At 33.8% G+C, this 23,151-nt stretch overlaps 1 protein-coding gene across 7 annotated transcripts in view; it reads left to right on the plus strand.

Moving 5' to 3' along the window:
- The window catches only part of FAF2 (Fas associated factor family member 2), a 75,767-nt gene that overhangs the window by 12,943 nt on the left and 39,673 nt on the right, over nucleotides 1–23,151 (plus strand). For 3 of the 7 annotated variants that reach the window (XM_074292184.1, XM_074292178.1, XM_074292185.1), the window contains exon 2: nucleotides 526–594. In XM_074292184.1, the coding sequence (XP_074148285.1) occupies nucleotides 526–594 (69 nt within the window). Of the gene's footprint in view, nucleotides 1–525; nucleotides 595–19,337; nucleotides 19,518–23,151 lie in introns of all 7 variants that reach the window. The other 4 variants (XM_074292179.1, XM_074292182.1, XM_074292181.1 and 1 more) reach the window with 2 other exon arrangements.

The raw sequence follows: 23,151 nt of genomic DNA on the forward strand, positions 1-23,151 counted from the left end.
TAAAGTGATCTGCTTGCTACTTCTTTTGTTGGAGTATAACTAGCTAAGGATTGATGTTTAGGTGACACAGAGAGGTTCTTGCTTTCATGTATCTTGCAATCTAGTAGTGGGAATAACACAGATTATTCATTCTTTCATGATAAGAGGATTGAGTTGGGAACATGCTACCTAAGGCAGAAAGTCATTACTACTATGTCAGCAGAGAAAGTTTTTTGGAGGAGGTAGCATTTGAGTTGGTAGAACAGGTTTAAATTCATCAGGAGAGGCAGGAATACATGTTAGTTTAGTTACCAGAAACAGTATTGTTTGAACAAAGGTATAGATCTTTGAAATATTGAAAGTAGTAGCTTGGTATATTAGAATTAATAACTTTTTTTGTACATTGTATCTCACAGGGTTGTGATTTTTAAATTGTAAAGCACTGTATAAATGTGAATTACTTTGATATGTTTCTAATCATCCCTAGGTGGATAAAATACTCATTTTTTTCAGTGTAATAACTTGACTTTATTCCTTGTTCTTTAGGATTTGACTGGTATCGAGTCTATGGATCAATGTCGTCATACCCTGGAACAACACAACTGGAACATAGAGGTATACTGACTGGATACTCTTAGACAGGTTTTTTTCTTTTCTAGTCTTATGAAGTATCCAAAAACACCTATCTCTGTATCTCTGTAATGCCTTCTTTATTTTCTTCTTTATTTCTTTTTTCCCACTTGATAATGACTATTCTGTATTCTTAATTCAACAAACATTTTAAAAATATTTTTTTCCAAGACATTCTGCTTGGTGATAAGACATATTAAAATAGTAATTAAATCAAATAATTAAAATTAGTCACTTTTCCTCTTAGAATGTTCATAGTTACTTATACAGGAAATTATTCACATATAATGAATATGATATAAGAATATTATAAAAGTATTGGAGAGAAAAAATATAAGAAAATGTGAAGAAGGGAGTTTCAAGCTAGGGGCACTTAAGGATGATTTCATTGAGAAGCTAGCATCATTGTAGTGTCTTGAAGAAACAAAAGGATTTTAACAGCTACAGTTGTGAAGAAAGAACATTACAATATGAGAAAGAGATTAAAATTGGAAGACACCTTATAGTCCAGTTTAGTGGAATGAAAGAGAATATCAAATGGAAATAGTCTAAAGTAAGAAAGAAAAAGTAATAAGGGCACCAGATTGTGGAGGGTCTTAATTTTCTAGCTAAGGGGGGGGGGGTGTCAGTCTTTATTTTATCTTAGAGGCAGTAGGGAATCAATGAAGATTTTTAAGTAAGGAAGTTATATAAATTGAGGAATAAGGAAGTTTTGATAGTGATGTTTTGCTATCGTTGTAAAGGATGGATTGGAAAGAGCAAAGTCTGGTACTAGTAAGACTAGTTGGAGTCTGTTAAAGTAATTTATATGAGAGATTTTTCCAAGCTAAATTAACTTGGTGACAATGTGATTGGAGAAGGGAAAGGGAACAGATGGAAGATATGGTAGAAATAGAATTAATAGGACTGTCACTTGATTAGAAATGTGTTTAAGGAAAAGGAGAAAGTCAAAGATGATTTAAGGTTTTCAAGCTAAGGGACAGGAAGAATGCTAGTGCTTTTGGTAGGAATTGCAAAGTTATTGGTAGAAGAAAGCTTTGAGAAAATAATAATGCTTTCAGTTTAGAATATGATAAATTTCACGGGCTTTTGGGATATCCAGGGTGGAGACTTCCAACAGGAAGTTGGACATAAAAGATGAGAGCTTTAAGAAGACGAAAACTGTATATATAGATTTGTAATTCATCTGCATAGAATTGATCCCATCTTAGTAGATGAGATTACTAGTGGAGAGAATAAGTTGAGTCCAAACCTTTGGAGAACAGCTGTACTTTAGGGGTGGAAAGAGAGGAAAATAAATCAGTTAAGTTATCAGAGTGTAGTGGTCAGACAAGTTGAAGCTTTCATGGAAGCTGAGGGATAAAAAAGGGAAGATATTGGTTAACTGCATTATCTGCAACAGAAAAATCAAGAAGAATAAAGCCTAGGAAAAAATAATTAAGAGGGTGAAGTAGATGGAACCTTAGAAGATCAATAAAAAAGCACCCAAAGGTCCTTGAAAACTAATTAATTGTAATAACCAATTTGGGTTTCAGAGAATATATTATGAAACATACTTCTTTCCTCTTAATAAAGAAGACAGTGGAAATATAGTGGTAAGAACAGTACTACTGGAGTCAGAGAACATGGATTTATATTTTACTTATGACTTTTTTTTTCCTGTGTAATCCTGGGCAAGTCACTTGACCACTCAAAGCCCAAGTTCCTCACTGGCAAATTAAGGGGATTGGACTAGATGGCCTATAAGATCCTTTCCACTTCTTTGTCGAGTATTGCATAAGTTATCCTTAAGCCCTCCTTGTGTTGGTTGTTTTTTCTCAAAAAATTTTTTTTTTATTTTATAAGAAACAGTTCAATATGGGAAGTAGGAAAGGGATATAAAAACAATCAGTATAACTTTTTTTTTAAAGGTTATAGTTGACTATAGAGCAGGGAATACCAGTTAAGTAGTGGAATCGAAAACTAAATGGTAAGAAGCTAAGTGGATCATTGGCATGAAAACTATTCTTGCTCTCAGGAACTCATAACTTAATTAGAGAAACCTATATGAGGAGTTAGCTGAAGGATAAATAGTAAGTTCTAGGGGTCTAGGGAATATATCATGATCAGATGACAAAAGACTGTCCAGATGTGTCCAGAGTTGGACAGTTGGAAAAGCCCAATAGTTTTCCATCTTAATTGGAAGCATTGTAGTTGTTGATTCTTTGCTTATTTGTGTATTGTGAGCAGCCATTGTAAGCAGACAAGAGGGTTGGAGATGGAAGGTCCTTCACTTTTGGGAAGGGGAGGGAAGGATGGGTCTGAGGATCCAAGTGGGAGAGTGGAGTGGGATGTGTGTGTGGGGGGGGAATTCTCAAACAGCCATGAGGATGTGAAGTGGCATCATCCATACAATAGGTGGAAGAAAAAAGGAGTAGAAGAGCTCCCTCTAGTACTTTCTTGGTTTTCCAGTGCTGGATCTCCAATAGGCTGGAAATGCTAGGAAAACTGTAATCTTTGTGAAGGGAGGACACCTGTTTTATCTATATGTTATGCCTACCACAATGTTTTGCTTATAATAAATGGTCAATACATATTTATTGAATTGAATACCTAGATTTTTTAAAATTTAGGTTTCTAGTCTATAAAAATAAAGGCAATAGTTCTAGAAGATGAAAGGAACAGAAATTTTTGATAAAAATCATATAATAGTTGCCTAGGTGTAAAATAAACGTGAACTTGTTAAGAGTCCTCCAGTTTAATTGGATTCTTATACACCATAGACAGCTATTTCTCACAAAACTCTATTTTTTATCTTAAAGCTTTTTATTTTCAAAACATGGATGTTTTCAAAACATGCATGGATAATTTTTCAATACTGACCCTTGCAAAACCTTGTTTTCCGAATTTTCCCCTACTCCCTCCCCTAGATTGCAAGTAATACATTGTGTTAAAACATGCAATTCTTTTATACATATTTCTACAATTATCATGCTACACAAGAAATCTGACCAAAAAGGAAAAAAAAAATGAGAAAGAAAACAAAATGTAAGCAACAACAAGAGAATGAAAATACTATGTTGGTCTCACAAAATTTTAACTTAGAAGCTAACGAGGTTCTATTGTCCCAAAATAGAAGTAGGTCTAAAAAGACTTAGATCAATGGTGTCAAATTCAGATAGAATTAGATACCTGCAGGTTGAATATTGACCTAGAAAATGACAAATTACCATTATCTCTGTTGTATTTTTACTTATTTTGCAAAAAATTTCCATATTACATTTTAATCTGGTGGCCAGTACTTGGAAATTCTGCTTGCCATTGAATCAGATCACCAGTTATGAGTGTGGAATATGATTTGTGAACTTATCAAAGGAGTCCAGATGTTTGAATATCAATTGTCATTCAATATTTACTAAGTACTTTACTCTAAGCCATATAATGTACTAGGGTCTCAGAACACAAAGACAAAAGTGAAACTTTTTTTGCCGCAAAGAACTTATAGTCTATCTATATAACCCCCAATTTTTGAAGTCTTATGATATTAATTCTTAACTCTTAATTTCAAGGAATATATACTGTACTAAGTGAACCATTGGCCTGAACCCAGCAAATCTTTTCTTATTTGTTTATATTGGCTTAAAGTTTTCTCCCTTATCCTCAGAGTTCTTCAGAAATCATTCTCACATTATTTAAAGTCTTTACACTAGTATATTCTCTATTCATTTGCCTTAGCTGTTCTAATTATAAACTGCATATTCCATTCATTATTGAAAACTATTATGTGCTTAGCATTATACTTTGCCCTTTGAACCCTTAAAGAAGTTTAAGTTGAGATTCCTTTCCTTAGGAAGTTTACTTACCAAATGGCTTCATAAAGGAGGTGAGATTTAAACTGATTAACATGTAAACCAGTATGATGTAGCGGGAGAAAGTGCTGGATTTGGAGTCAGGAAGATAGTAGCTATATGACCATTGGCAAAGCATTTAACATCATCTAAAAACTTAGAGAGTTGTAGAATCTACATTGGTTGAGGGAATTTCCATACACACACAAAAAAAGTGTACTTGACATTTTGACATAATTAGAAAGAAAGGTGAAAAGAATTTTGAGTAGGGGAGATATTATGAATAAAAACTCAGTAGTTGTCCTAAACAGACCCATGCTGCAGGAAAAAAATGTGGACCTAGAATATGGAAGCATTTGGATGACAGCTAGAAGGACTTTTCACTGGAGGCATTGGAGAGGCATTGAAGGTGGGGTCAGCTGACATAAAAGCCCTATGAAGAAGTAGAGAGTTATTGGATAAAGGGATTAAAGCCCAAGTTTAAAATATTCCATAGTTTTTATACTGAGACATTGGCAAAAGTGGTATCTATTCTGTGATAGACTTGGCTGTTCTTAACAATGTGCTGATTCAAGGCAATTCCAATAGGCTTAGGATAGAAAATGCCAACCATAAACAATGAGAAAACTGTGGATTAAAGCATATTATTTTCATTTTTTTCTTATGATTTTTTCCCCCTTTTGATCTGATTTTTTTTTTGACAACATGACAAATACAAAAATATGTTTAAAAGAATTGCACATATTTAACCTATACTTGCTGTGTTAGGGAGGGAGAAAAATTTGGAACACAAAAATCTTAATAAAAATGAATGTTGAAAATTATCTTTACATGTATTTGGAAAATAAATGCTATCAAAAATTAATTTAAAAAATTAAAAGTGATATCTGTAATAGCATTAGCTAATGCAGCCAGACTTATTTGTTGAAATATATGTTCCTTGTAACAATTTGAAGTTCAAATGTAAATTTTTTTGTCTTTTAATTTAATATTTCCTCCAGTTATTTGTAAAAGCAATTTTAAAAATTCATTTAAAATTTTTTTTGAGTTCTAGTCCTCCATTCCCCATGAGAAAACAAGCAGTTTGATAATATTCAGACTCAATCAGTTCTTTCTCTGGAGATGGATAGTATTTTTGGTCATAAGTATTTCAGAATTGTCTTGAATTATTGTACCGCTGAGAATAACTTAAATCATTCACTGTTGATTATCATAAAATATTATTGTATACAGTGTTCTTCTAGTTCTTGTTTCTCTCTGCATCAGTTTATGTAAATCAGTCCAAGTTAGTCTGAGGGCATCCTGCTCATCATTTCTTTTTTTTTTTTTTTTTTTTTTAAATTAATTTTATAATTATAACATTTTTTGACAGTACATATGCATAGGTAATTTTTTACAACATTATCCTTTTGTACTCCCCTTCTGTTCCCAATTTTCCCCTCCTTCCCTCCCTCTTCCTCCTCTAGATGGCAGGCATTTCTATACATATTAAATATGTTATAGTAGATCCTAGATACAATATGTATGTGCAGAACCGAATTTTTTTGTTGTTGTTACAAAGGAAGAATTGGATTCGGAAGGTAAAAATAACCTGGGAAGAAAAACAAAAAATTCGAACAGTAAACTGTTTGCACTCATTTCCCAGTGTTCCTTCTTTGGGTGTAGCTGAATCTGTCCATCATTGATCAATTGGAACTGGATTAGATCTTCTCTATGTTGAAGATATCCACTTCCATCAGAATACATCCTCATACAGTATTGTTGTTGAAGTGTATAATGATCTCCTAGTTCTGCTCATTTCATTCCTGCTCATCATTTCTTACAGTACACTTGTATCCCATCAAAATCATATACAACAACTCTTTGTAGTGGCCAAAAACTGGAAATTGAGTGGATGCCCATCAATTAGAGAATGGCTGAATAAATTGTGGCAAATTGTGTTATGAAATATTATTGTTCTATAAGAAATGACCAGCAAGATGATTTCAGAGAGGCCTGGAGAAACTTACACAAACTGATGATGAGTGAAATGAGCAGGACCAGGAGATCATTATATACTTCAACAAAAATACTATATGATGATCAATTCTGATGGACGTGGCTTTCTTCAACAATAAGATGAACCAAATCAGTTCCAATTGTTCAATAATGACTAGAACCAGCTCTACTCAGCGAAAAAACTCTGGGAAATGAGTGTGAACCACTACATAGTATTTCCAATCCCTGTTTTTGTCTGCTTGCATTTTTGATTTCCTTCATAGGTTAATTGAACACTATTTCAAAGTCCTATTCTTCTTGTGCAGCAAAATAACTATATGGATATGTATACATATATTTTATTTAACATATACTTTAACATATTTAACATGTATTGGTCTACCTACCATCTGGGGGAGGGGGTTGGGGGGAAGGAGGGGAAAAATTGAAACAAAAGGTTTGGCAATTGTCAATACTGAAATGCATCTATCTTGTAAATAAAAAGCTATAAAAATTAAAAAAAAAATCATATGCAACCATTTCTCAGCTAATGGACATCCCCTAGTTTCCAGGTTTTTGCCACTGCAAAAAGAAGTGTTAAAAAATATTATTGTACATATAGGTCCTTTTCCTTTTTCTTTGATCTCTTTGGGGTACAGCCCAAAGTAGTGATAGTGCTATATCAAAGGGTATGCATATATAGGCCTTTGAACATAATTCCAAATTGCTTTTCAGAATGGTTGCATCAATTCCAATTCTACCAGCAATGCATTCATTTTCCCAAATCTTCTAACATTTTATCTTTTTATTTTTATTTTTTTTATCATAACAGCCAATATGATGGGTGTGAGAGGTGATACCTCAGAATTGTTTTAATTTGCATTTCTTTCATCAGTAGTGATTTAGAACATTTTCCCTTAAAACTATAGGTACCTTTGATTTGAAAACTGCCTGTTCATATACTTTGGCTTTTTTTTTTTTTTTTTTTTTTTTTTTTTTTTTTTTTTTTGCTGAGGCAATTGGGGTTAAGTGACTTGCCTAGGCTCACACATCTAGGAAGTATTAAGTGTCTGAGACTAGATTTGAACTCAGCTCCTCCTGAATTCAAGGCTGTTGCTCTATCCACTGTGCCACCTAGCTGCCCCATGGAGAATGACTCATTTGTATAAATTCAACTCATTCTCTATATATTTGAGAAATGAGGTCTTTATCAGAGAAATTTTTTTTTCAGTTACATTTTTCTCCATTCTTGTTTATCCTACTTTCACAATCTCAGAAGTCTTTTGCTTTTGACTTTTACCTTCCCAATTCTCCCTCTTTTCTTTCAGTGTGCTGCTGCACTTCCCTCTGTTTTCCTCACCTCCCAATTCTCCCTCTTTTCTTTCAGTGTGGTGCTTCACTTCCCTCTGTTTTCCTCACCTCTTTTTTCTTTCCTTTTTGTTTTAAAAAAAATTTTCAGTAGTAGTTTATTTTTTTCAAATACATATAAAGATAGTTTTCAACATTCATTTTTGTAAGACTTTTGTGTTCGATTTTTCTTCTTTCCTTCCCCTTACCTCCTCTCCAAGACAGCAAGTGATTTCATATAGGTTAAGTATATGCAATTCTTTTGAACATATTTTCATATTTGTCATGTTGTGCAAGAAAACTCAGACCAGAAGGGGAAAAAAAAACATGAGAAAGAAAACAAAAATAAATGAAAAGTGAAAATAGTGTGTTTTCAATTCATATTCAGTCTCCGTAATTCTCTTAGTGAATACAGATGGTATTTTCCATCCTAAGTCTGTGGGAATTGCCTTGAATCATTTGCATTGTGGAGAAAAGCCAAGTTCATCACAGTTAATCATTATATAATTTTCTTGTTTCTGTGTACAATGTTTTCTTGGTTCTGCTTGATTCACTTAGCATCAGTTCATATAAGTCTTTCCAGGCTTTTCTGAAATCAGCTTACTCATCATTTGTTATAGAACAATAATATTCCATTCCATTCATATGCCATAACTTTCAGCTGTTTCCCAACTGATGTGCATCCATTCAATTTCCAGTTTCTTGTTACCACAAAAAGAATTGCTGCAGTAGTTTTTGCACATGTCCTTTGCCCTGCCTTTTATTTCCTTTTCTACTCTTTATCTGTAGGGTAAGATAAATTTCTACAACTGAATTTATATGTTAGTCTCTTTTTGAGCTAATTCCAGTGAAGAGTAAAGCTCATGCACTTCTCCCATTTTCCCCTCCCATATAAAAGCTTTCATGCCTCTTTTTTGTCAAGTTAATTTATCCTGTTCTACTTTTTGCTTTCCCTGTATTCTCAGCACATTTTTCTTCCTTCCCCCCCTTAATTTTATTTTTTCTAGATAATTATCCCATTAACTGAAACCTCTGCTCTCTATCTGTATGTAAGACAGAGAAAGTTTCATTTTTCTATGTAGGAATACAAATAGATTAACTTTATTGAATCCCTTATGATTTTTCTTTTTTTTTCTTTTTTTTTTTTTCTTTTTTTTTTTTTTTTTTTACCTTTTTCTGCTTTTATATCTTGTATTTGAATGTCACATTTTCTATTCAGGTCTGGTCTTTTCATCAGAAATGATCAAATCCTCTATTTTATTAAATATCCGGGTTTTTTTCCCCATAGAAGGTTATATTCATTTTTGCTGTGTAGATCATTCTTGGTTGTAATCCCAGCTCCTGGGATAATCATATTCTAAGCTTTGTGATTCTTTAAAGTACAAATTGCTAAATCTTGTGTTATCCTGACTGGCTCCACAATATTTGAGTTGTTTCTTTTTGTCTGTTTGCAGTATTTACTCTTTGATCTGAAAGGTCTGGAATTTGGCGGTGGTATTCCTTGGAGGTTTCATTTGAGGGGTCTCTTTCGGGAGGTGATGGATTCTTTCAATTTCTATTTTACCCTCTGGTTCTAGAATATCAGGACAGTTTTTTTTTTTTTTTTTTTTTTTTTTTTGTTTTTTTGGATAATTATTTGATATGTGGGTTCTTTTTTGATTATGACTTTTAGGTAGTTCATTAATTCTTTTGTGGTTGGGGACTAGGGGTGTAGGGGAGGCCTGTGACAAGGCCATTGGGGTTAATTGACTTGCCCAGGGTCACACAGCTAGTAAGTGTTGTGTGTCAGAGACTGGATTTGAACTCAAGTCCTTCAGGGCTTGTGTTTTATCCATTGCGTCATCTACCTGCCCCAGTTCATTAATTCTTAATTTATATCTTTTGGATTTATTTTCCAGGTCAGTTATTTTTCTAGTGAAATGTATATTCTTTTGATTTTGTTTGTTTCTTAATGTCTCAGGAACTAATTTGCTTCCATTGCCCAATTATAATTTTTAAGGAATTATAGTGGTACCTCAGCATTCATCGAGTTCAGTATTCAACACATTTCAATGAGAAAAAAATCCTACATCATCTGATGCTTGCTTGATATTTTTGGTGATTGTTTTAGTCGAGAAGTAGGGATGTGAGGTTCTCCAGCCATATTGCTCTCAGATATGGACAGCTCCTCTCCTGTGAAGGCAGTGGTGCACAGGATTGTCAGATCAGAGCCCATGAGGTATGTGTATGTGTTGGTGGGCAGTTCCTGCAAAATGTATCTGCAGGATAGAATATCCTGGCTCTCAAAACAGGAGTACTGGAAGGAACATGGAGCAACTGGCATGCTTAGCAGGAGGAGAAATAGCTAGGAAAAGCTGCCATAATGTAAGCAGTTGTTTCTGGAGTTCAGGTGGAGATATTGGAGGAGGTCCCAAGACTTCTGGCAGGCCAGAGTTTCTGGGTAGCAGAGAGCAAGGGACCATAACTTCCAGGCCTCCTCCTTCCCCCCCTCCCAGGAAGCTTAGATGGTGGGGAATGGGGGGAAAGTATAAAGGTCAGAGAAACCCTCTCAGAAAGTTTAGATCAAGAAAGGAGCCTGGCTGAACTGGCTTGTTTTTCTTCAGCTGGAAGCCCCACTTCCCACTTTGGGGAATTCGGTGGGGAGGAATGATTAGGCTGCAGACTGGAGATATGTACTCTTTATAGGAAAAATTTGTTTAGTACTTATGGTTTTCAGTACTTGTACTTTCTGGAACTAATAAATAACAAGTACTGAGGTACTACTGTATTTTTTTGAGCATTTTGCACATCTTTTTCTGATCTAGTTTTTTTAAGGTCTTATTTTCTTCTTTTTTTTTTTTTTTCTTTTTGTTCCTCTTTTAGGTTATTTACTTCATGATTTTCTTGAATCACACTAATAATATCTCTTCCTGATTTTTTTTTCTTTACCTCTTTTACTTAATTTTTGAAATCCTTTTTGAATTCTTCCATAGCCTGAGGCCAATTCATATTTTTTCTTTGAGACTTTTGATGTAGTATTTTTGACTTTGTCTTCATCTGAGTTTGTGTTTTGATCTTCCTCGTTACCATAGTAGCTTTTTAGTTGGGATCTTTTCCTGATGTTTGCTCATTTTTCCATCCTCTTTCTAGACTTTTTACTCTAGTCTAAAATGGGACAATGTTTCTGAAGTAGAGGAAGCATTGTCGCAAGTTTCAGGATTTTTTTGTGCAATTATTTTTAGAGATAATTCTGGGGAGTCTTCCAAGGTGGTATGATCAAGGGAGAAGTGTGTTTTCTATTCTCCTGAACTATGTTCTATTCTGTGAGTGACCAACAAGCACTCTTTTCCACTCTGGAACTGAAACAAAAGGTCCTACTCCCCTTTGGTTGCAAACTCTAGTGTTGTGCTAGTGTGCCTTCTTACCCTGGATTTCTGACCTAACACTGGGACCCAGTTCCAAGTGGGGAAAAGCAAGAGTCCTGCTCTGATACCAGCAAAGGAACCTCTTTACTGATAAATTATCTGATCCATTACTGTCTATTAACTGAGAGCTTCAGAAACCACAACTGCTTGCCACCGATTCATTCACCCTTAAAGCCTATTGCTGGTTTGCTAGAATGCAGGCTGAACTGTAATCCACTCACTCTTACCCCATTGCAATGGGTTTTTCTTGCTGACCTTTTAAATTGTCTTGGGCTGGAAAATTGTTTGATCCCATCCTTTTGTAGGTTCTGCCATTCCAGAATTTGTTGTGAGACATTATATAAAGGGGTTTTGGGGAGAAGTCAGGCAAGTTCTTGCCTTTTTCTCCACCTTCCTCTACTTTAGTTCTTGGTCTCTGACCTCATGTTTTTAACTACTGCCATCTGATGGCAGTATTATTCCTGTAGGGTTTTTGGGTTGTTGAGCTCATGCATTTTAACAACTGAATTTGAGCTTGGTGCTAGTGACCACTTTTACAGACACTTTTCTGATTGCTGTCTTGCTTGGTTGCTTCTTGTTGCCACATAGGAAGACATATTAATCTTATCAGTAAGTTATTTTGTGAGTATAGCATGAAACAGTGAAATATTTCTTGTGATAGCTAATTCTGTTATATGGATTTGCATTTGCTTCCTTCACAGAGAGTGGTACCTCTTTGATTTTGTTCCTCGGTTTTTGAGTATCCTTATCTTTGGTTGCATAACCATTTTCTTGCATTTTTGTATTTTACAGTGAAATTGTCCTCTGTGGATAAATGTGACCATTGCAAGTGTGACTTATTTGGGGTGGAAAAATGATTAATTTATTTTGGATCATCTTGAACTTAAGGTCACAGTGGAACTTTCTCATGGAGGTATCTTGTTGACATGTGGAAATGAGAACCTAGAGGACAAAATCAGAAGATGTGAATTTGGAATTCTTTGACATAGAGTTGGAAATTGAAGGTATGAGTATGAATTTTCACAGGTAGTGAGTATAGAATGAGATCTTTTTTGTATTCAAAGCAGCTGAGCCAAAGAGGGGAAAGGTGGGATTCGCCTGAGGATAACACATAATATAGCAACCGTTAACATTTATTTTAATTTTTAATTTTTGAAAATTAAATTGAGCATTCAGTTATTAGGATAGGAATCTAGGAACTGGGCCCTTGTTACTGCGTAATATTCCTTTTATTCTTCTCTAATTGACTCTTTATCTCACGTCCCACATCTGTACCAAACTTTCTTTTCTTTCATCAAACCATCACTTTCTACTTTGCAAAAAAAATAAAAGCCATTATCTTTTGTTAGTGTCTTCTTGTAACTCATCTCAGAACAGCTTGACATCATTTCATAATCTCTCTTCTTTTTCTCTAGTCTTTGACAAAGAGGTTCTTTTATCCTCACCAAGATCAACCCTTCTATTTGTTTTGTTTAGATTTAAATTTTTTTCTCAAATACATAGAAATAAATTCTCTAACATTTCTTTTTAAATTTTTGAATTCTAAATTCTCTCTTTAAGAAGGCAATTTGATACACACACGTGCAGTTATGTAAAACATTTTTTGTATTATCCATGTTAGAAAAAAGTATGAATTCCCCCCCCCCCCAAAAAAAAAGAATAATAAAGAGGGGGAAAAGTATAATCATATATCAGCTATATTAACATTATTTTAGACTATTCAAAGCAAGTAAATATTATAAGATTAGAATATTGCTGTGGCATAAGAAATGATGAGTTTAGTAGATTTAAATAAATATGAAAAGATTTGGACTTAAGGATGATGTTATCTATCTTCAAAGAAACAGAACAAAGATATGGTGTAACCATATGTAGATGTGTATGAATGAATAAGTGTTTTATGTGCATGATTATGGTATGTGTGTAGGTGTCGGTATACATAAATATATCCATGCTTAACTATAGCCAGTTTGGGAGAGGAAAGAAGGGGTAAAAATAAAAGTTAAAAATGTGTTGCAGAAAACAAAAGAAAACCTACAAAGAAGCAAAGGAAAGAATACAGCATGTTCTATTATTATAAATCCTTGTCTTGAAATGGAAATGTGTTGCATATTTTGAATTCTTTCTTAGGTTCTGCTATGCAAATTTCAATTTTTTTCTTTTCTTTTCTGTTTTGTTATTTAGGTTTTAAATAAACATTTTTAAAAAGATGCATTAAAACTCCAGTTCTTTTCTGGAGGTGGATAGTACTTTTTATCATAAATGCTTCAGAATTGATTTGGATCATTGTATTGCTGAGAATAAGTCTTTCATAGTTGATTGTACAATATTGCTGTTATGTACAGTTATTCTCCTGGTTTTGTGTTTATTTCACTTTGTATCAGTTCATTCATGACTTCCTAGGTTTTTCTGAAAGTATCCTATGATTTTTTTATAGCACAGTAGTATTATATCACAATCGTAAACTATAACTTGTCCAGCCATTTCCCAGTTGTGGTGTATCCTCTTAATTTCTAATTGTTACTGAAAAAAGAGTTGCTATAAATATTTATGTACAAATGATACTTTTCCTTTGATTTCTTTGGGGTGCAAACCTAGTAGTGGTATTGGTGGGTCAAAGGATATGCACAGTTGTAGGAACTTTTGCGCATAGTCCCAAATTGCTCTCCAGAATAATTGGAACAGTTTACAATTCTATCAGCACTGCATCATTATTTCTATTTTTCCACATCCTTTCCAAGATTTGTCATTTTCCTTTTCTGTCATATTAGCCAATCTGATAATAGGTGTGAAGTATAGTACTTCAGTGGTATTTTAGTTTGTATTTCTCTAATCAGTAGTAATTAGAACATTTTTTTAATGAGTATAGATAGATAGTTCTGATTTCTTCTGCAAATTGCCTGTTTGTATCTTTTGACCATTTATCAATTGGGGAATGACTTATATTCTTATAAATTTTAAGAAATGAGGCCTTTATCAGAAATTTCCTGTAATTTTTTTCCTGGTTTCCTGCTTTTCTTCTAATTTTGGATACATTGTTTTTGTTTATGCAAAAGCTTTTCAATTTGATGTAATCAAAAGTATCCTGAAACTCATCACCAAAGACCTAGTACTGTTTTCAAAATCCTCTTGCTCAAAAGATGTGAAATTCAGTTTCATTGATATCTATCTGATGGCAAAATTAACCTAGATTGCCTCAGATCTGCGCTACAACTCCCTTTGCTTAAAATTGCAAATCTTGATATCAGAAGACTGATGATGGAAAATGCTCCCCACCACCGGACAGGTGAAGGACTAAATAAATAACACATTTTTGAATATGGTCAATATTGGAATTTATTTTGCTTGATTATGCTTCCTTGTTGCAAGAGTTGTGTTGTGTTTTGTTTCCAGTAGGAAGGGAGATTGAAAAAAAAGAGAAAATAAGTGCTTGTTAATTGAAACATTTTTAATTTAAAAAAAGAAAAAAAATAAAAGAAAAGAAAGCCACGGTTGGTATTGCACAATTGGTCTGCTATAGTCTAGTGTACAACATTTAATGTCTCACTGTCAACTTTGTAGGTGTCAGCTTGACAGTACAATAGCTCTCTCCCTCATCTGTGTAAGAAAGCTGAGTGAGCTCTATCAAACAGCACAAAGAGCCTGTATGAGCCTATTCCAGTACTCAATTAGCTGGCAAAAGGTACTTTGGTTAGATCTGGTCAGGAAGGATGAAGACTGAATAAAAACCATCTGATTTTAGTAGAAGTAGACTCTTAAGGAGCCAGGGACAAAGATTCCACATGTAAAGAAAATTGGTCGAAATAGGTATAGACCACTCATTAAAAAGTTTAGAACTCAAATGAAAAATGTAATTGTAGGATATTTAGGATAGAATAGAATCAAGAAGTTGGTGTGTGTGTGTGTGTGTGTGTGTGTGTGTGTGTGTGTGTGTGTGTGTGTGTGTGTGTGTGTTTTAAAGATATAATTCAGCAAATACCTGTGAAAGTACCTGTAATATATGAGGGTACTATATTTTAAGCATTAAAAATTTAAAAATCATAGGCCATAGAGAACCATTGAAGTTGATTGCAAAGAGTAGTGACATGGTCAGTAAGATCTGTATTTTAAGAACAATGGCTCATAGGGGTAGAAAAGTAAAATATTAGAGATTAGCTAGAAATTTTTAGTTGGCTAGTTTTGGCATAGTGTGAAATTAAGCTCAAAAGATAAAACAAGGGAGACTTGTCTGAAAGTAGAAGGGAAAACAACTGTGAAGAGAAAGTGATTAAAGAGGCTAGAGATGGAAGGTGGTTAATGGTGGATCAGATTTAGAATAATCAGGAAAGTCTGGTAATAATCTGTTGAGGTAGCAACTGTGAAAGTGTGAATTTAAATAAACATGTGCTTAGATAATTTCAATCTTCTCTTAAGACCAAGGGTCTTTGAAAGCCTTTGTTGGAAAATCTCTATTCAGAGGGAATTGAAATAGTGGAAGATTGAATTTGAACCAACACCAACAAGCAGTAGATTAGTAAAAAGGGAAACTATTTAGAATCAGAAGATCTGTTTCTTATGTTTACTACATATGCCTGTATGACCTTGGATGGGTGACTTAATCTCCTTTGGCCTCCTTGTAAAATGAAAGGATTGGGCAACATTTTAAAGGTTCTTTTAAGCTCTAAATCATGTGACTTAAAGATATATCTTTCAGATATGAAATGCCATTTCATTTTTTTCTGTGGCATTTGTTGGTTTTGTCTTGCTGTTTCTCTTTATTTTGAGGAAAGAGAGTTTTTGGGAAGTGACTCAGTTTAAAAAGGGGGGGGGGGATTAATAAAACACCTACAAACAAATCATATGCTTTATATCCCAAAGGAACATACCAAGGTTTATAAAGCTTGTTGGTTTCTACCCTGATATATATATGGGGGAAAGACTACTACCAGAAGAAATTTAAAATCTCTAATGAGTTTAACCAAGAGCACTTAAGAGATACAGACAATATTTTCAACTCTTCAGTTAAAATTTAGGGCTTTGGAAGGTAAAAGGACCTGTGGGAAGTAAAAAAATTGCATAAAAGGTATCAAAATACACAACTTGGCTTTCTGATTCATGACTTGAGATACTAGAATGATGGACATTTGGCTAGAGGTAAAATGTCTTATAAGTACTGAGAGAATTTTGTTTGTTCAGTAAATGGAATAGAGGAAGCTGGATACAGAGAGAAAAAGTTAAAAATCATGCCCAGATAAAATTTTAAAGATTGTTCAAATTATATAGAGGACAAGCAATTTGACCTAAAAGGAAGAATAATGGTGCAAGAGGTAACAATTCATGATAAAAAATATCTGAGAAGAGAGAAAGAAAAATATAGTTTCAAGTATTTCTACATAGAATATGGGTAATAAATAAAACAATTTGAAATTTTAACCCGAGTTGATAAATATAGCTTCATAAATCTAGTCATAATCCTTGTGAGTGAACAATGGACAATTTAAGTTTTCATAGAAGTCGAAGCAGCAATAAGGGATGTGGGTATGTAATTTTGGGGAGTAACCAGGGAAAGATAGAGAAATGAAATAAATAATAGTGCTGTGAAACCTGCCCTTTAGCCACATAGACTGTTTACTTGACTCAGATCACAAAACTGGAAGAAAGGTATTAATATTGTAGTTATGGAGGAGATGAAGGATGGGGGGAGGTTGTTAGCTTAATGACTACTGAAGTTCCATTCTATTAAAAGTAGAGGATATAATATGTTCATTTCTCAGAAGGCGGAGGAAATTGACAAAGCGAATTGCAATTCTGTATTCAGTTCTAGCTAACAAGGAAAGTACTTGGTGAAGTAGAAGTAATGAGGAACCATGGATAAAGGGACCATGTTATCTTAGAATGTTTACTTTAAAGCCAAAAAAAGAGGAATATAACTGAATTTTCCAGGCGAGTGTCTAGATTTGAGAGGAGAATATGCCATTGTGAGACTCTCAACAAATAAGTATCTTAGACTTTAGGAAAGTAGATTTCAAAAAGTTTAAAGAAATAAACATGAACTCATGACCAAAGGTTCTAAAGTGGGAAACTCATTAAGAGGAATTTTTATTTTTAGCATAAAAATATTGAGACCTATAGGACTAGGAGGGAGAAGGGTACAGAATTATTTGCACAAGAACTTTAAAAAAGGTAAAAGTCCCACTGCTCAGGACAGACTATGTAATGTTAACAAAGTGAAAGCAGAGCTGCTCAACTCTTATTTTGCTTCTGTTTTCTCTGTCAAGGAGAATGATCTTCAGACTGGAAAGGGTGAAACAAACATGGTTAAGGGGGAATTGAAGCCCAAATTTAGGTAAGGTGATAGGAAGAGAGCACCTAACTGCTTTAAACCAGTTGAAGTCTCCTGATTCAGACAAATTATTGCATCCTATTGTATTGAAAAATCATGTCATTATAATCATTAAATTTCCTGTTGGTAATATTTTGAAGGCTGGAAAGTGGGGAAGGTGCTAAAAGATCAGAAGTGGGCAAATGTCTTGATTTCCTAATTCTAGAAATTATCAAATAGATTTGGCATTAGTTCCTTACAAAGTTCTAGAAGGCATTAATTAGATGACTTGTGAAGTTATCAAAATGTAAACAGTCATTAAGGCAACATGAATTTTTACCAACAATAAATTACCTTAAATTAATCTCTTTCCCTTTTCTTAGAGGATTATTATGTGGATTGAACATATCTGGATTTTACAATACATTTGACAAAGAATCTGGAAGTATTCTTTACAACAGAATGGAGAGATGCACTGGGTTGATTGTGTGATCTTTTTTATTTCTAATTACATGTAAAAAATTTTTAACATTCATTTTTAACAATTTGACTTCCAAATTTTCTCCTTCTCTCCTTATTGAGAAGACAGTTTTATATAGGTTATACATGCACAGTATATTTCCATATTAGTAATATTGTAAAAGAAAACACAACAATCACCCAAGAAAAATGAAATAAAAAAATATATTGTGATCTGCGTTCAGACTTTTTCTCTAAAGGTAGATAACATTTTTCATTAGGTTGCATACTCTTTCAATTAAATTTATTGGAAACTAGAGCAATGTCTAATTGTACTAGAAAAAATGTATAGTGTCATGCTTAGAAAGATAGATATTGATTGGAGGGTTTAATGGTAGTAGTGGAACTCCATATCAATCTTTAACAAATGCTGTTTGAGTAGATGCAAAAGGGAAAGGGTGGTTAGACTTGTTTTTTAAGATTTTTTTGTCAGCGTCTCAGGAAAACTCAGAAGGTAGTGCTTTTTAATCAATTTTTGAATGAGGCAGAACTAGGAAGAATATGACAGTATCAGGATTTAACAATATCTCAACAGTTTGGAACAATAGCCTTAAAACTTGTAACTGAATCAGTAAGGAATATAGTTCTATGCTTTGAGATAATCATTTAACAATAATTGGTTTGATAGCACTTTACATGTAAGAAATTTAGACATTTTACTTTATTGAAAAGTCAGCAATACTTAGTAGTATAATGTAGTGATTACAAAAAAAAACCAAAACCAAAAACCCAAAAACCAATGCTGTAAATTTTTTTCAAATTGCATTAATAAAAGTCAATGGCCCAGAAAAGGGATATAATAATCCTTCCCTGTATTCTATTTTGGTTAAAACAAATTTGGAATATTGGGTTCAATTTCAGGTAGTACATTTTATGAAAAACATTGATAAATAAACTGAAGGATATTCAGAGATCAGCAGGCATAGCAGAGGGCACTAGACATCCTGTTAAAGAGCAAGGTTGAAAAACTGGAGAGGAATTGTGGATAGGTTGTAATAATATGTCTTTAGAGGGAATACTCATACTGATAAGTATTGGAGATCCACTGAAGGTATTACAGAGTAAATTATATTTTTAATGCTTATCCCAGTTCATTTTGTTTTAAAAAAGACAAAAGGCATAGACTTTAAAAATTGTATTCTGATTGATTTACTTAATCTCTGTGTTGTATACTTTTTGCCTTTGAATGTGAAACATGTTGTATTTCATAATAGAAAGACTTAGAGATCATTATTGGTAGCCATTGTAATTTGCATCCTATTTTGAAACCTGAATCCATGATGGCTTTGCTCCTCTGAGTTGTCTTAAGTTATTGAGACTTTTTTCCCTTGCTATGTGTGTTTTCCTCCTCAGGCAGCTGTACAGGACAGACTGAATGAGCAAGAAGGTGTACCAAGTGTCTTCAACCCACCTCCATCCCGACCCCTGCAGGTTAATACAGCTGACCACAGGATCTACAGCTATGTTGTTTCAAGACCACAACCAAGGGCAAGTTATTTTGCAGCTGGGGATATTCTTTCTCCATTTCACAAGGTCATTCATATAACAGCATTTATTTGCTGTGTGACAACCTTGGGGAAAAAAAGCCAAAATGTGTAATAATGGATTTTTGTTGATATTTTAAGTGCAATTTTTCTTGTTTGCATCATGAATTGATAGAAAAACAGTAGTTATCTAGCTAAAATTTTTCTTTAACTTTGATATGTTTGTTATTTTGGGATATTTTGTTATCTTTTAATAGTATACAGTTGGCTTATTTTTATGTGCCTAGTAGTTTAGCCATGATAAAAATGTTTGTCTTTTGTTTCACAAATCTTCAGAGGTCTAGTGGAAAGAAGTATGAACTTGGAATCAGAAAACCTAAGTTTGAATTCCATATCTTGATATTTCTTGGATGTGTGATTTATTCCTTAATTTAGTTTCTTTATCCATACAATGGATAAAACTTGGCAACTTGGCAAAATGGATAGTCAGTTTTGTGGAGTTAGGAGAAAAACTGAGTTTAGATCCTGCATTTGGTACACTACCTGTGTTCCAAGTAACTCTTTGAGATTGTAAGTTATACTTCAATGCTTGCTTTCCTTGGTTGGAGATAAGTTACATTGAGAGTTCCCATATCAGTGAAATCATAGGGTTGGACCAGAAGAAAAAAAAAATTAGCTCAGAGACTTGGGAAAAAAATGCTCGTAAAATGTTCTTCAGTTCTAAAATGTGGAAGTTGATCTAAGACTCAAAAGGTCCCCTTCCATCTCCAGATCTCTGATCTTATAAGTTATTATTAAGATTTATTTACTATCTGAACCTGTGTAGCTTTAGTTCTTGGTGGCTTTTTTTTTTTTTTGGTCTCTTTAAGATGAGTTAACTGCTTGCTAGAGTTTTGAGCTTACGGGTTTTAGGATCTTTGTCCTAACAACTGGAACAACTGGAAAGCAATGACAAGGACTTTAAGCATGTGATTCAAAACAGGGCTGTAGAGAATATATAATTTACAATTATATTTTTCCCCTTTCTGGGATGATCTGCCAGTTCTTTGAAATATGAATGTGAAAACTGAGTTTCCTTGTAGTAACTTTTGGTACTTGAAGTTGGCAAAATAGGAAGTCCTAGAGTCCTTGTGTAGCACAGTAATATTGAAACAAAGCTGTAGTTTTCTTGGAAACTGTGGGCTTTCATAACAAACAAAAAATAGGTCTAAACTACCCTATTAGAGCTTTTTATTTACAAAACATATAGATGGGTAATTTTTCAACATTGACTCTTGCAAAGCCTTCTGTTCCAAATTATTCCCTCCTTCCCCCCACCCCTACCCCTAGGTGGCAAGTAGTTCAATATATGTTAAATATGTTAAAGTATATGTTAAATCCAATATATGTATACACATTTATACAGTTATTTTGCTGCGCAAGAAAAATCGGATCTAGAAAGAAAGGAAAAAACCTGAGAAGGAAAACAGAAAATGTAAGCAAACAATGACAGAAAGAGTGAAAATGCTGTGTTGTGGTCCACACTCATTTCCCATAGTCTTTTCTCTGGGTATAGATGGTTCTCTTTATTACTGAACAATTGAAACTGGTTTGAATCATCTCTTTGTTGAAGAAAGCCATGTCCATCAGAATTGATCGTAGTATAGTGTTGTATATAATGATCTCCTGGTTCTGCTCATTTCATTTAGCATTAGTTGATGTAGGTCTCTTCAGGCCTCTCTGAAATCATCCTGCTGATCATTTATTATAGAACAATAATATTCCATAACATTCATATGCCATAATTTATTCAGCCATTCTACAACTGATGGGCATCCACTCAGTTTCCAGTTTCTTGCCACTACAAAAAGGGCTGCCACAAACATTTTTGCACATGTGGGTCCCTTTCCCTCCTTTAATATCTCTTTGGGATATAAGCCCAGTAGAAACACTTCTGGGTCAAAGGGGGGGGGGTATGCACAGTTTGATAAATTTTTGAACATAGTTCCAAATTGCTCTCCAGGCTGGTTGAATTTGTTCACCGTTTCACTAATAATGTATCAGTGGCCCAGTTTTCCCACATGCCCTTCAATATTTGTCATCTTTTCCTGTCATCTTAGCCAACCTGAGATATGGTCCGCATTACTCTTTTTCAATTTATCTACATGTGTTACCTATAATAATGTTTACATTGCTAACTTAATTTAACAATTTTATATATATGACATAATTAAATAAAAGAAAATGAAATATTTTAAGAACTGCCATTTGAAAGAGGAATTAGATTTATTCTTCTTGGCTCCATAAAGCAGTCAGATACTTGCTTAATGTAACAAAAACTTGTTACAATTAGAGCTGTCCCAAAATGAAATGGATTGCCTTAGTAAGTAAGTAGGTGATTCCTCTCACTAGAAGCCTCTAGATGAAACCTTTATCATGATTTATTGGGGATGTCTTATAGGCCTCTAAAAGGTCCATTCCATCTCTACAATTCTAATATTCATTATAGACACTCCAAGAATTAGAAGGATCCTAAGACACAAAACACACTACCTGGTACATCCTATTCTTTGGATAATTTTAATTTTCAAGAAGTTTTTCCTCATAATGTGCTAAAATTTGTCTCCTTGAAACTTTTTACCTATTAGTCCTAGTTAGAATAATTTTTTTCCTATTACAAGATAGCACTTCGGATATTTGGGAGACAATCTTTTCTTGGTCTAGATTAGATTTTTTTTTTTTCCCCAATAGTGTTTTATTTTCCAAATACATGTAAAGATAGTTTTCTACATTCATTTTTGTAAGACTTAGTGTTAGAGATTTTTCTCCCTTCCTAAAACAGCAAATAATCTGAATGAGGTTAAATATGTGCAGTTCTTTTAAACATATTTCCATATTTGTCATGTTTTGCAAGAAAACTTAGACCGGGGGGAGAAGGGGGGACTTGAAAAAGCAAAAAGTGAAAATACTATGCTTTGATCCATATTAAGTCTCCAATAATTATCTCTAGATGCAAACATTTCCATCCCAATATTGGAATTGCCTTGAATCACCACATTGTTGAAAAGAGCCAAGTACATCATAGTTGATTATCATATAGTCTTGTTGTTGCTATGTACAATGTTCTCTGGTTCTGCTCACTTCACTCAGTATCAGTAAATGTAAGTCCAGGCTTTTCTGAAATCAGCCTGCTAATCATTTCTTATAGAACAATAATATTCCTTTCCATTCACATGCCATAATTTATTCAGCTATTCCCCAATTGATGAGTATACACTCAATTTCCTGTTTCTTGCCACTACAAAAAAGGCTGCTATAAACATTTTTTGCACATGGGAGCCTTTTCCCCTCTTTTATCCTCTCTTTGGAATATAGACCTTGTTGTGACACTGCTAGATCAAAGGATATACAGTTTTTTAGCCTCTTGGGCATAGTTCCAAATTGCTCTCCAGAATAGTTGGATCACAACTCCACCAACAACATATTAGTATTCCGATTTTCCCACATTTATATGGCAAATATCTTTTCCTTTTATCTTAGCCATCTCAGAAATGTGAAATGATACCTCAGAATTGTCATTTTTCTAAGCAATAATCTAGAGCATTTTTACATCTGGCTAGAAATGGCTTTAATTTCTAAGTATGAAAATTATCTATTCATATCCTTTGATCATTTATCATTTGGAGGGATGACTTGTATTCTTA

The sequence above is a fragment of the Sminthopsis crassicaudata genome, chromosome 2, assembly GCF_048593235.1.
Source record: "Sminthopsis crassicaudata isolate SCR6 chromosome 2, ASM4859323v1, whole genome shotgun sequence".
NCBI classification, from domain to species: domain Eukaryota; kingdom Metazoa; phylum Chordata; class Mammalia; order Dasyuromorphia; family Dasyuridae; genus Sminthopsis; species Sminthopsis crassicaudata.